The 14,476-nt window shown below is 41.1% G+C and overlaps 1 protein-coding gene across 3 annotated transcripts in view; it reads right to left on the bottom strand.

The window, feature by feature from the left end:
- Positions 1 to 6,370: 6,370 nt before the first annotated feature.
- Positions 6,371 to 14,476, bottom strand: part of LOC124139514 (kinesin-like protein KIF19) — a 60,047-nt gene continuing 51,941 nt past the window's right edge. For all 3 annotated transcript variants that reach the window (XM_048402683.1, XM_048402684.1, XM_048402685.1), the window contains 6 exons: positions 12,702 to 12,915; positions 12,293 to 12,396; positions 11,769 to 11,818; positions 10,675 to 11,239; positions 10,103 to 10,163; positions 6,371 to 9,556 (listed from right to left, as the gene is read on the bottom strand). In XM_048402683.1, the coding sequence (XP_048258640.1) occupies positions 9,429 to 9,556; positions 10,103 to 10,163; positions 10,675 to 11,239; positions 11,769 to 11,818; positions 12,293 to 12,396; positions 12,702 to 12,915 (1,122 nt within the window). In that variant the 3' untranslated portion in view covers positions 6,371 to 9,428. The remainder of the gene's footprint in view (positions 9,557 to 10,102; positions 10,164 to 10,674; positions 11,240 to 11,768; positions 11,819 to 12,292; positions 12,397 to 12,701; positions 12,916 to 14,476) is intronic.

Raw genomic sequence — 14,476 nt, 5'->3', positions numbered from 1 at the left:
ATAACGGTGTGTCAGTTTAGTTGTCATAAACCTATATACCAGGAGAATTACTAAAACAATTATGCTATAATTCACGTCAAGAAATTGTAAGTCTGTAAGAGGCGGTCGGGTAGCCTAGTGGTCAAAGCGTTCGCTCGTCACGTCGAAGCCCCGGGTTCGATTCCCGACATGGGTACAATGCGTGAAGCCCATTTCTGGCGTCCCCCGCCGTGATATTGCTGGAATATTGCTCAAAGCTGCGTCAAACCATACTGGCTCATTTAAGTCTGTAAAAAGTTAATTAACATTGTGATAACTTCGCATTAGTCCAAGATTCATGCACATAGATCTAGAAGTAGCTATTGTGATCTCATTATACTTTTCTACGACTTCAGTAGTTAAAGTTTAGAATTTGGGTTGGGGTTTGGGTTATACGCCGCTTTTAGCAATATTTCAGCAATATCACGGCGAGGGACACCAGAGATGGGCTTCACACCTTGTACCCACGTGGGGAATGGAACCTAGGTTTTCGGCGTGACGAGCGAACGCTTTAACCACTAGGCTACCCCTTTTCTTGGCGAATATCACATGAACCATTTTACATGTACATACTGTACATTCCGACAGTCTAGCTTCTCATAGTAAATACGGCACCATACGCACAGGTTATTGGTCAGGCACAGTCAGTCAGTGAAACACTGAATGAGGTAATATTATATAGGGCTGGCATATTCATTAAAACAAAATCCACACAGACCATGTTGGAGCGGTCGACTCAAACTAGCTTGTCCGATGTTTTACACAACATATCTAGGACTCTATATATAATATACATGGATCAATGTGCACTCGAATTCCATTCGCAGCTACCTGTGAGGTGCTAGAAGGTTAACAGTGACATTGCCATCTCATCCTACCGGTTGGCCGCCTCCGTGGTCTAGTGGTAGAGCGTCCGCCCGGAGAGCGGAAGGTCCGGGGTTCGTTCCCCGGCCGCGTCATACCAAAAGACGTTGAAAGATGGTACTTGTTGTTACCTTGTCTGGCGCTCGGCATTAAGGGGCTAAAACAAGGAATGGTCGGCTCGGAGTCAGTATACTGTGTCTGAGTGGGGTATTCATGTTAAACTTCGGCATGGTATGTCAGTGAGCTAGCACTATAAGTCGGCATCAGTCCAGACTAGTACAAGCAGACACGCACACACGTGCATGCACGTCGCTATATAAGTGCAATAATCTTGGACGCGACCTTTAACCCAATTTCACCTCACCTCATCCTACCGGTTACACATTCACTGCTGGGTGAACAGATGCATGGTAGACACAATTTTATGGATAACAACTTCTTTAATACTGTGAAAAGCGACGTTTCGGTATAGATCCTTATACCGTTCTCAAGCAAGGACATGCCTATCAAACAATTTGAACAGATGCATGTTTCGCACAAAGTCACATGCCCACGAAGACACGTGCTTCAGTGTAGTGGCTGGACCGAATCTAAACAAACTCGCAGGAATCAAGCTGATCACCCATCCAAGGACTCTCGTGACCAACGTTGCTTTACTTTATTTGTGGCCTGTGCGCTGTACATCGGACCACGCCCTACCACTTTAATCCATACACAATTAATAGATATGTGTATCCTCGCCCGCCTCACATTAGTTTATTGCCTCCTAAGGCAAGTCCTAAGTTTCCACAGACATGACATCGCTAATATGTGAGTACCTACTTTCTTCACTGAAATATATGTAGACCCACTAAACACGTATGCTGCGTGTGAAGCGCATCCTTCGACAGTAGTGAGTGTGAGTGAGTTTGGTTTTACGCCGCTTTGAGCAATATTCCAGCAATATCACGGCGGGGGACACCAGAAATGGGCTTCACACATTGTACCCATGTCGGAATTCGAACCCGGGTCTTCGGCGTGACGAGCGAACGCTTTAACCACTAGGCTTCGCGACCGCCCCTCCTTCGACAGTAACTGTTATGTATACAAATGCCTTAAATAGTTCGTTTAGAAAAGAAATAACAAATATAAATGCCTCGCGCCTTCCATATTAATTCTTATTGAAAATGTAACGAATTATGGTGGCCTTAACATGTTATGCATGTTTATATCGAGACACGTGCATAGCTCCCAAGTGAGAGAGTTTCAGCTTCATATGGGACGGAACCCACCATCATAGCTTTCAGGCACGTCTCATGGACGTAGCTCTGCCCAGCGAATTGCGACAAATCGAGCCACCCGTATGGCAAGCCTTTTTCATATTTATTACGGAATTACTGATATTTTCAATTGTTTTAAAGATATCGGTATTTTATTTAAAGATATCAATAATGTTTAAAGATATCTTAAATTCATTTCTGATATCCATAATACAATTACTGATATCTTAAAATGTTACGGTGATATCAACAAATTCAGAGTTTGTGATATCTCTAAATGTATTTCAGATATCATTAAACAATTACCATCCTACTGTACATATAAATATATTAGAAATAAATTCAAGATATCTTAAATTCAATTCAATATATCTTGAAATAAGTTATACATATCCACAAATGCATTACAGATATCATTAATTCGTTTTAGATATCTTTAATTCAATTAGAGACATCTTTACTACAATTCAAGATATCATAAATTCTGATCGTTACTGATATAAAAAATAAAATAAAGATATCATTAATTATTTTGAAGATATCTTTATACCAAATATTGATATCTGTTATCTAATTTAAGTAACATGAAGGAATTACACGAATTATTCCAGTCCCCAAAATGGCGGGAAATGATTTACAGATATCTTCAAATACTTCTTGTCCGGCTACATATCCCAAATTGCTTAACAGACGGAAGCATTTGAAGACATCTGTAAATCAGCGGAAGTCTTTAATAATGGCAACACTTTAGTTTCAAGATATCAGGAATTGAATTACTGAAATCATAACAAAACGTGACATTTTGATATCTTTAAAACTATGTAATGAAATAGGACTTAGCATGCCAACGAAGAGATGTTTAATAGTCTTAAAAGTCTTCCTAGAAACCTGCTTGGACTGTCAGCTGGACAGAGTCTAGTTTCTCGTTATTCCAGCCGTAACGTTCCCCGGTAGTCGTAGTCGGTAGTCTTCAGCCATAAAGTCAGCGTGCAGAACCCTACCTACAAAGACACCTTCGTGCGAGGCATCGGTACGACACATCTGCATATCAGGTGCAGCTATATCAAGTTAGAAATGTCTGATATAAACACTAAAATCCAAGGCGTCTTAAAGATACAATTGATTCCTTGTATAGATAGACATTCATACGACACACTTCACACCAAACCAAAAATAAAATCCCATCCACACGCCACCACGCATCTTACCAGCGCAAGGGAGTTAACTGACTGTAAAAGTACAGTAAAAACTGAACTGTTATAGTCAGTTAACTCCCTTGCCTTGGGAAGATGCACGCCATTGACCATATGGGATTTTCACAAACAAATTACAAATTTTATTTCTTATTTTCCCTACATCCTCAAATGCCTGTACTTTCATAACAAAATATGGTCTGCTGATTGATATATTTCATATATGAATTGTCTACCTATCCCCGAATGAGGGGATGATTCCAATGTCTGTTCCCGCATTGTGCCTACCTTCTAATCCGCATGATGATTGTAACTAACCGAACAACTACATTTCTTTCATACGTCCATCCATTGATCTTTTAAATCAACTGCCATTCAAGAACACCTGGTAAAATGTGATAAGCCCACCATACGTAATCCCTTCTTCCCAACTACTTCTGGAGATACTTAAGTTGGTTCGCACCTTGTGTATGTACATGTGTTTCCGGACGTTGTGAGGATGGCAGGTTATGCGTTAATCACATCCATTTTGGTGTGTTTAGTGTTCCGAATAATATTTTTGTAGTAGTTGCATATATTGCATAAATTATAATATGTAAACATTTAGTTCATATATTCTATTTTAATCACTATACGAATCACACATGTTAGAGTCGTGCACATTAATCTTTTTCAATCCCGATGTGCCCACAGTTACATTGTAGGCAAATAAGGGTGTAGGCAAAATGGAACTCCAACTTACTCAGAGGGCAGCACCTGCAGCTGAACCCAAAGTCCCTAATGAATGTCCTATGTATTCAAACAAGGAGGTTAACCGAGTTCTTCATATATGGTGTGATGAATATTTTACCTGCAATTCCCAAGGCCATTTACTGAATGACATTAGTCTGAAAGGACCATCAACATCACCGTGTATACCCATGTTGGGAATTGAACTGTTTGGTTCAACCAACGCACCTCGGCTGACCGCACTCCACACCCAAGGAGTTTCTGCACAAATCCATGTGTCTGGAGGCCCTGTAAACCCTGTGTCTGGTTGCCCTGTAAACCCTGTGTCTGGAGCCCCTTTAGACCCCCTGTCTAGTGGCACTGTAAACCCTTTGTCTAGTGACCCTGTTAACCCTGTGTCTAGTGGCCCTGTTAACCCTGTGTCTGGAGGCCCTGTAAACCCTGTGTCTGGAGGCCCCGTAGACCCCCTGTCTAGTGGCCCTGTAAACCCTGTGTCTGGAGGCCCTGTAAACCCTGTGTCTAGTGGCCCTGTAAACCCTGTGTCTGGTTGCCCTGTAAACCCTGTGTCTGGAGGCCCCGTAGACCCCCTGTCTAGTGGCCCTGTAAACCCTGTGTCTAGTGGCCCTGTAAACCCTGTGTCTGGAGGCCCTGTAGACCCCCTGTCTAGTGGCCCTGTAAACCCTGTGTCTAGTGGCCCTGTAAACCCTGTGTCTAGTGGCCCTGTAAACCCTGTGTCTGGAGGCCCTGTAAACCCTGTGTCTAGTGGCCCTGTAAACCCTGTGTCTGGAGGCCCCGTAGACCCCCTGTCTAGTGGCCCTGTAAACCTGTGTCTAGTGGCCCTGTAAACCCTGTGTCTAGTGGCCCTATAAACCCTGTGTCTGGAGGCCCTGTAAACCCTGTGTCTGGAGGCCCTGTAAACCCTGTGTCTGGAGGCCATGTAAACACTGTGTCTGGAGGCCCTGTAAACCCTGTGTCTGGTTGTCCTGTAAACCCTGTGTCTAGTGGCCCTGTAAACCCTGTGTCTAGTGGCACTGTAAACCCTGTGTCTAGTGGCCCTGTAAACCCTGTCTAGTGGCCCTGTAAACCCTGTGTCTGGAGACCCTGTAGACCCCCTGTCTAGTAGCCCTGTAAACCCTGTGTCTAGTGGCCCTGTTAACCCTGTGTCTGGAGGCCCTGTAAACCCTGTGTCTAGTGGCCCTATAAACCCTGTGTCTGGAGGCCCTGTAAACCCTGTGTCTGGAGGCCCCGTTGACCCCCTGTCTAGTGGCCCTGTAAACCCTGTGTCTGGAGGCCTTGTAAACCCTGTGTCTGGAGGCCCTGTAAACCCTGTGTCTAGTGGCCCTATAAACCCTGTGTCTGGAGGCCCTGTAAACCCTGTGTCTGGAGACCCCGTAGACCCCCTGTCTAGTGGCCCTGTAAACCCTGTGTCTGGAGGCCCTGTAAACCCTGTGTCTGGAGGCCATGTAAACCCTGTGTCTAGTGGCCCTGTAAACACCCTGTCTAGTGGCCCTGTAAACCCTGTGTCTAGTGGCCCTGTAAACCCTGTGTCTGGAGGCCCTGTAAACCCTGTGTCTGGAGGCCCTGTAAACCCTGTGTCTGGAGGCCCTGTAAACCCTGTGTCTAGTGGCCCTATAAACCCTGTGTCTGGAGGCCCTGTAAACCCTGTGTCTGGAGGCCCCGTAGACCCCCTGTCTAGTGGCCCTGTAAACCCTGTGTCTGGAGGCCTTGTAAACCCTGTGTCTGGAGGCCCTGTAAACCCTGTGTCTAGTGGCACTGTAAACCCTGTGTCTGGAGGCCCTGTAAACCCTTGTCTGGAGGCCCTGTAAACCCTGTGTCTAGTGGCCCTGTAAACCCTTGTCTGGAGGCCCTGTAACCCTGTGTCTAGTGGCACTGTAAACACTGTGTCTGGAGGCCCTGTGAACCCTGTGTCTAGTGGCCTTGTAAACCCTGTGTCAAGTGGCCCTGTAAACCCTGTCTAGTGGCCTTGTAAACCCTGTGTCTAGTGGCCCTGTAAACAGTGTCTAGTGGCCCTGTAAACACTGTGTCTGGAGGCCCTGTAAACACTGTCTGGTGGCCCTGTAAACCCTGTGTCTAGTGGCCCTGTAAACACTGTCTGGTGGCCCTGTAAACCCGTGTCTAGTGGCCCTGTAAACAGTGTCTAGTGGCCCTGTAAACACTGTGTCTGGAGGCCCTGTAAACACTGTCTGGTGGCCCTGTAAACCCCGTGTCTAGTGGCCCTGTAAACACTGTCTGGTGGCCCTGTAAACCCTTCCTTTAGCATACCTTTTGAATGAAAAACCTCAGGCACAGTTTTCTACATACTTTATTGAAATATATCATACAATGACATGTTCTGAAGGACCTCTTCATTAACATGTGCTAAAATTATGCTTTTCTCAAATTTATCGAAACAATCTCGAAATACAAAAACAAAAGTCCAGCACATGCAAATGTCCAAAGAGAGCATTATCTGCTGCAAATACACTGTACATCCAAAAGTAAGCATCAACATTCAAACTGGTTCTGAATAGCAGTGTGAGTTCTTTTGAACCACAAAACAAACAGATTCATCAATGAAATGTTGTACTCATATCCTAAAGGAGTTATATTCTTCATATTTTGCATTTTGATCTGATGTATGCATAGCATATGTATAATATTTCAAGTGTATGGTATTCTACATACATTATATATTTCAATGACTGGACGTATTGTGATTACTCTACATGCACTGAGAAACAATTGGAAATATAGTAACATATTAAGGGAAATGTGGTACATTATTTTGATGACAAATATACATCATATATTACAGGTTAAAAGGTTATAATTATATTTTACTAAACAAAAAAACCACCTTCATTCAAATATGAAAAATAGGATAAATTATTGTTTATGAAAAAAGAAATGATATGATTTTCTCACATGAAAGAAGTCTACTTGATATTTCTGAAAGAATCTACATCAGCAGCAGCAATGAGTTAAAGCTAGTCATTACCATAGTAGCACAGGCAGCAGCAGTATGGTAATCAGTAGTGAGGGAAGCCCTATATGTCATATCACAAGAAAGATCAGGTGCAACTCCTACAACATCAGCAGTTTATGTAGCAAACATGTTCAACATTTCTTCAATAATAACAGATCATATCAAATGTTTATTTCTTGACACAACTCTACCTCTAAAGTAAAATCAAAGTGTATCAGTCAGTTCATAGATGAAGGTGAATGAAAAGATGGTCATAATTCAAATTTGTGATTAGATGCTTAAAAACTAACCTTCTTCTGTTGATTAACAAGCCTTCTGATGATAAATATGATAAATATTGAAGAATTATTGTAAAACAGAGCTGCCTTTCACACAATGAGTGAGTAGATGACAAACAGCATTGTGCATCAGCCACGGTCAAACACAAGATAGCGTGGAAATACAGAAAAATAATCCAGCAACGTGTTTCTGATGAATATCAGTTAATACATAAATGAAAGTTGATTTGTGCAACATGTGGTGATATCGAATCAAAATTTACACAAAAGTGTATGATATCACCTCTGAAGTGAATAGGCCACACCAAATTGATTACTTGCTCAAAGAATTGGAGCGAATCATTGCTTATCCAAAAAACAAATGGCCAACAAAATATGCTATTCTGATTTAAACAATTAGATTGATTCATGAGAGATGCTTTTCAGAAACTAGTCAGGTTATGATTTACATTCTACATTAGATAATGTGACTTTGTAATAATCCCAAGAAAGGAACTTGTCATTTGACTTTACCAGTGTTCAGAGAGCTCAACAGAAACATCAAGAACATGTAATTCATTTGGTGTAGCTGCATCCTGCTGAAGTGATGTTAGAGATAGTAATGGACGGACCTCTGACATATCTCAGTAATACATTCAATATCAACAGCAGAGCAATTGCCAGAACACCAATACAGCATCCCTCCCAAGCACTAACACGGCGGAAAACTTAAAGTAAATGAATGTGTCAACATTTATTTGTAAACAAGGTGGTTTGTTCATGTACAGAATAACATTATAGCAACACTAAATAGACATAAATTTACATGTTGTTTTAGTATTGTATATTTAGAGAGGTATGTTTTCATTAGTGCAAACAAGGTTCTTGATCAGGCTTGCAACGGGTAGATGTGCTGCTCTAGGCATGCAGTTTGTTCAACAAAGACAAGTCTGAACATTTATGTCAATGATTGTTTCCAATGGCAGAGAAGAAACAGCTTCATTATATAGCTTCATATATATATGCCATAAGTAGGTAAGACAGTTAACATTCCTTACTGTCACTTTATATTTAGCACAAATAGTCATAAAAGTGGTATCACTATCAACATAAACAAGAAGTATATATATTTATACAACAGATCCTGAGAAAGAGGTTAAGATGTACAGAGGAATACCTGCATTGTGTATGCTGGTCAATACAAGTCTCAGCAAAGGAACACAAGAATATGAGGATAAATAAATAAATACCATTAAATACAGCACTTGTTGTCAACATGTTCAGCTCCAATGTTTAACACAAGACTCTTCAATTGATGAGTCCATTGTAATCCCACATCCCACCCCACCCACTGTATATCTTCACATATTTTGTCTGAACATTGTAAGCATTATGTCTGAATACCTACAGTATCATGTCTGAACAGCATCAGTATTTGGGTCTGAAAAGCAGACAGAAGGCACAGGAGTCATCAAGATCTTGCTGGCGAAAGCTTTGGTATTATGACAGAGCAGAAACTGTCACTGAGAGCCCCTCTCACAGATATCTGCTCAGGCTCTTAATATCAACAGTAACCTGACCAGAGTCGGGCCCTCGTACACTCTTGTGAGAAATTGGTTTATCTTCAGTTACTGTTATAAATATTCCAAAATCTCTACATGTATCTTGTCTACTTACATTCATAGTCCTTTCCTATTGAATGTAATTAATCATTTATCAACAGAGACCAAAATAATCTTTACCTGTCTTTGGTATTATGAATTCAGAGAAAAGTTAATCCTGGTGCCTTCTTACCCTAACAGGAACTGAACACCAATTCAACAAAATGTGTTATAATTTCATTGCCCACTAAACAATTCTTTCCATAAAGAGCAAACAGTCCATGATTTCCCCAAACAACTCTGGGTCTGATAAAAGAATACAAATTATGCAAGATAGCATGTATGGACATAAAAGAATTAATTGCAACAATTAATTCACTTGTCTTACGTTTTAACGATATTGGCCTTCTTATTTGTAATGACATCATCTTCAAGCCACACTTAAATCAAGGTCATGGTCATGTAAGGTCAACAGGCATCCTTCCCTGACCTGTGTCCACAAGGGTGAAGGTTACGCCTGTTCACCGTGGCAAGTGAAACCCTGTAACATGGATTGTCTCCTTCCTGTAGGAGCCAGGAATTGTGGGTAGAGCCTTGCGGTCTCGCCGAGGCTGTTGCTGAGGTGTGCTGACAGCAGAGGAGTCAGAGCCTGCAACAGAAATAGGAATTATAGATTGTATACAGATTAAGTGACAAGGTACTCTCACAAATATATGTTTTCATGGTTAAAAATTACAAGACACATAATACAGGGTTTTACCTTGACTTACTTAACGAGGGTTCCAGAGAGGGTCCAATTACTAATTTCAAGGGTACCTTAAAGAAAACATGAGGGTCCTGTAAAGTAATGAAATAGTGTAGTGTACAGTAAGTTTTAATAATTACTTTTGTAAAGGAAACTTCATATTTCTGGTCAAGAATTTGGTACAATAAATAATGATATTGTGCGTCTCTCAGGATGCAATAGATATCTGTTTCTGCATCCATTCTATACATTTGTGTTCACTGGACACACATTTCTGCATCATGTAAAACCCTGCATAATATATCATCTAACGTCTCTCACAATTTCTTGAACACATTTTGTAATACATACTTTTGTAGAAAATATTTTCTGACACAACACAGGCACTATTGTAGTCAGTAATTGTCATTTGGGGAATAGGCATTGCTAGTACAGACAGAGTTATCTCACCTTTGCTGCGGCCAATGTACTTGTTACTGTTTGTAGCTGTTGTCTTCTTAGAATTGAGACGCTGCAAATTTGAAATAGCAGAAGCAATGATAAGCTGAAAAATGATGTAACACTATCTTCATTTAGATGTTCATTCCCTTGCACATAATATGCATGTTGGGATTTTATCAGAAGAGAGTGTGCTCATGTATTTAATTATACATGCAGTTGGCAGGTGTCCTGGTTATCATAACACTGCCCAAAGATATCATATACCGCTCACTTGCACATGGGACAGATGAGTTTGAGCATGTTGAGATTTTCAATTTACCTTTAAATAATGTGAATAACCTGATGGCTATATGGTTGTTTGTTTGCGAACGAAGAATTTCTGACAAATTGGGATTTATGAACAAGTAGGAAAGTTGAAATTTTGGAACATTCACAGTTCAAGATCTATTGATGTGTAATGGAATATATTCGGCAAACATAAAATTCAAACCTGCAAAAAGGTGAAAGACAGGTACTTATTAAGAGATACAATAATATATTGAGATCTACCGCTGACACAGATCTGGAAACTGGCTCTCTACCTGTTGTGAATAACTGCTAACAACATCAAAGTTGCGTCCTCGCTTCTTCCTCCTCTGATCCGCTTCATTCCGTGACACCTTTCTGACTCCCCCTCGATACCGCTCCTCCGATGCCGATATAACAGGCAGGGAAATGTCTGTATGTATACTGAGTTTCTCCACAGTCACTGACGAGATGTTATCATCACTAGGTGGCGTACTCGTATGGGTCATCCCATCACCGTATGTCCTGTTATGTTTTGCCAGGCGACTTGGAGTTAAGGCCCCTGCATCACTATCATGACTGGGTCGGTACAGAGGTCGTGACCCATGACCTTGTCTCTCGGCATTTAGGTGATCGTGATGAGCCTTGGTCCTCTTTTTAGCTGCTAGTGCTGCAATGTTGCGAGTATTGCTCTGGATAACTTCTTTATCATCAAATGACTGTCGCGATGCTGTGACGGGATGATAGATGGCGCTGCTACTGTTGAGATTCTCCATGTACTGACTTCCTGTCCAGATCTGGCTGAGACCTTGAAGATGCTTGGCCTTGGCACTTGGTGTGAAGAACTTGTCATCATCATGGCTACAATCAGGTAGAAGTGAGTGAATGAGTGAATACTTCACTCAACAGTGTACAAGGCATTAGCATTTCTTAAAGCAGATAAGATGAGGTGAAATGGGGTTTAACTTTGTGTCCAAGATTATTACACTTACATAGCGATGTGCATGCACGTGTCTGTGTGTCTGGCTGCTTGTATTGGTCTGGACTAATGCAAATTTTATAGTGCTAGCCCACTCAGACACAGTAGACTGACTCTGAACCGACCATTCCTTGTTTTAGCCCTTTGATGCTGAGTGCCACAGGCAGGGTAACAACAAGTACCATCTTTTAACTTCTTTTGGTATGACACAGAGGGGATCGAACCCTGGACCTTCCGGTCTCCAGGCAGACACACTACCACTTGACCACAGAGGCGGTCTCTTAAAATAGACTCATCCAATGTCTGCCTTCTGCAAACAGTGCATATGGAACATTTTAACAAAAGCTTTCTACCATACAGAATTTGTTTGTGGTACTTTGAGAATAACCCTGAAATGATTTGACAACCTACCCGCCAATATCTGTGAGACTGCTGACTTGTCTTGTTCCTGTTGACAGTGGCTGAAGTAAGAGGAGCAACATATACTATGAATGCATGTTTATATCAAGGGTTTCACTGAAGACAGAGGAACAATAATTACCATGAATGCATATTGATAAATCAAATGTTTCACTCCCCTCTCCTTCCATCTATGAATAAAATGTCTTCTTCCACACAGAGGATTCCAACACAGCTCACGTCATGTGCACGGACAAAACGCCCTTCAGCATGAACTGTCGTCCATTGCCTCCCCAAACCATGTTTAGTGGGAAAAATGTGTCTGCGTTAGCTTCAAACAGAAGGCTTTGTTCTCTTAGGTATTTGCATAGGTTAGAACCCATATACAAAATGAATTTGATTAAGTATTATGCCAAGAAATTTCAATTGCTTTTGTTAGGTTAAGTTTATCATAGATTTTGTTCTAATCATTCAAAAAATGGAAGGGTTCACTCTGGTTGGTAAAATCTGTACCAAGAATAAGTGTAGTGTCCTACCTTGGGTGTGTCTGAGTCGTCCCCATACAGCACCTTGTCCTCCTTCTCCACAGTGTACAGGTGGTAGAGATCCTCCAGCTCCTTGGGGCAGGGGACCTTGTGATCTGTGGAGGAGGGATGGGGACATTCACAGGTAAATACGCAGGTAACAGACTCTCTCACGCCAGATGGCATATGTTGAAGCGGACCACAAGGGAGATCTACTTAAACTAAAAAATGAACAATTCGGATGGTGCGAAGATTTGGAAAGGGAATAACTGTACAAGATTTCACTTCCAGATGCACTTCACTTCAGCGATACCTTTGTCTATAGGTATTTCTTGTGTTGTGGTACTCGTGAGCAAATCAATAAAACCTTTACATGAATACACAACGTTAACCTGTCATTATAAACTTCCTCTCTACACACCTGTGATGAGTTGTCTCTGCTGCTTAATGATTTCGTCACACAGGTTGCGGTGGTGTCTGAAGCGGGTGATGATCATGTCCTTCTTTTTGATGGTGAAGTCCCTCAGGAGGCAGGCTGACTTCACCTCCAGGTTCTCAATCTCCAACTCATGGACCTTACACAGCAACTGCAGGGTCTCCTGCTGGTCGTCGTCCCCAATACGCTGAGGGATGATCTGGAACACAGTGATGCAGCTTAGCAAGAGTGCTGTGGATTCACCTTGATTCTGTTTCTATACTTTTCTATACTTTTCAGCACCATACTGTGCACATACCATGTGGGTTTCACCAAAAAGGTAAACAAAAGGCATGGTAACTTAGGCTTAAGAAACTACGAGAACTGGTCCTCAGGCGATGGCTTTTGAAAATATAGTGCTGGCAGGTGGTGGTTTTTTTTGGTTGTTGTTCAAACTAGTATGTAACCAAAAACAGTTCTGTACAATCAACCTGTGAAAGGGCCTTCTTACATAAATGTATTCCTTGTTGAGTAAAATACTGGAATACAGTATTTGACTACCGTTGGACTACCAGTGTGCACATAATACACGCATACAATGAGCAATGATTTTATTTCACAACGTGAAGACGTTATCATAAGCACACAACATTGGAAGAAGCATGTCAACAAATTTGTACAGAAGTATGCAAGTTAGTCCTGTTATTACATTATCTGACGATAAAAGTGTTCACTGTATATCTATCTGGATTTATGTTTCTTATCCATGATAATACTTTATCCAAGATTTAATTCATTTTTGTTTACATTAATTTCAGCGAAATTGTGTATGAAGAGATCGGCAAATCACATCAACTCACCATGAACTTGCCTTCAAAGAAAAGTCATTAGAGATACCAAGTCTTCTGTCTTCCTATCACTGTATTGAAGTCTCTCTTTCAGTTATGATACTGGCCATGACATTAAGTATTTTTTAAACTGAATGACCCATAGATAGGGGAGAAATGTGTGAACAGCTGATTGCTATTTCCCTGGTTATTTTATGAGACAAACACACATGTAATCTTGATCTCTGCGCATATGAAACATTGTCTGGCAAACAGTACACAAATACCATTGAATTTGTAAATCATCATGTCTAGTGAAGTTTTGATCGTAAATTTCATGCTATCATTGACCAAATTTGCAAATGTTAAAACAAGCACACTCCTATTGCAGCCATGACCATAAGACAAGATGCGCAGTAAAGCAGTGGGCTTGTAAAGGGAAGTTACTTTATGCTACCGTATATCTCTGTGTATAAGGTGAGTTTTTCGTACCTAGAATTAGGGGGCTTTCAAGGGGGGTCATCTTGTACACAGGGTTGAAGAGTCTTTGGGTTTTTATCACCGACACAAAGACATAACTGTGAGAACTGTGAGCATTTACAATGCATGGTTACAAACATTGTTCATTTTATCTTTGGACTTATGTTTGTCACCTATTTGATTAATTTTATTCAAAATTTCATTCAATATTGTTTACCTTAGTTTCGGCAAAATCATAGGTGAAGTGATCAGAACATCACAAAACTCACTGTTATTTACAGCAACCATGGTTTACCACTATTGATGCCTTGCAACGAACTTTAGTGGATAGAGAATGGATACATATATCATAAATGCCATACATTGACTTGCTGAAAGTCATATTTGTTGTAGTTTGAAAATTCTAAGTCAACATAAAGTTTTCGCAATTGCGAGCGCGGGAGCATCGACGGTGATTGGTCAAATTGTTCCATA

Source organism: Haliotis rufescens, unplaced genomic scaffold, assembly GCF_023055435.1.
Source record: "Haliotis rufescens isolate VD_foot unplaced genomic scaffold, xgHalRufe1.0.p SCAF_28, whole genome shotgun sequence".
NCBI classification, from domain to species: domain Eukaryota; kingdom Metazoa; phylum Mollusca; class Gastropoda; order Lepetellida; family Haliotidae; genus Haliotis; species Haliotis rufescens.
The sequence above is the reverse complement of the archived record's forward strand: the minus strand, read 5'-3'. Positions and strand labels throughout refer to the sequence as shown.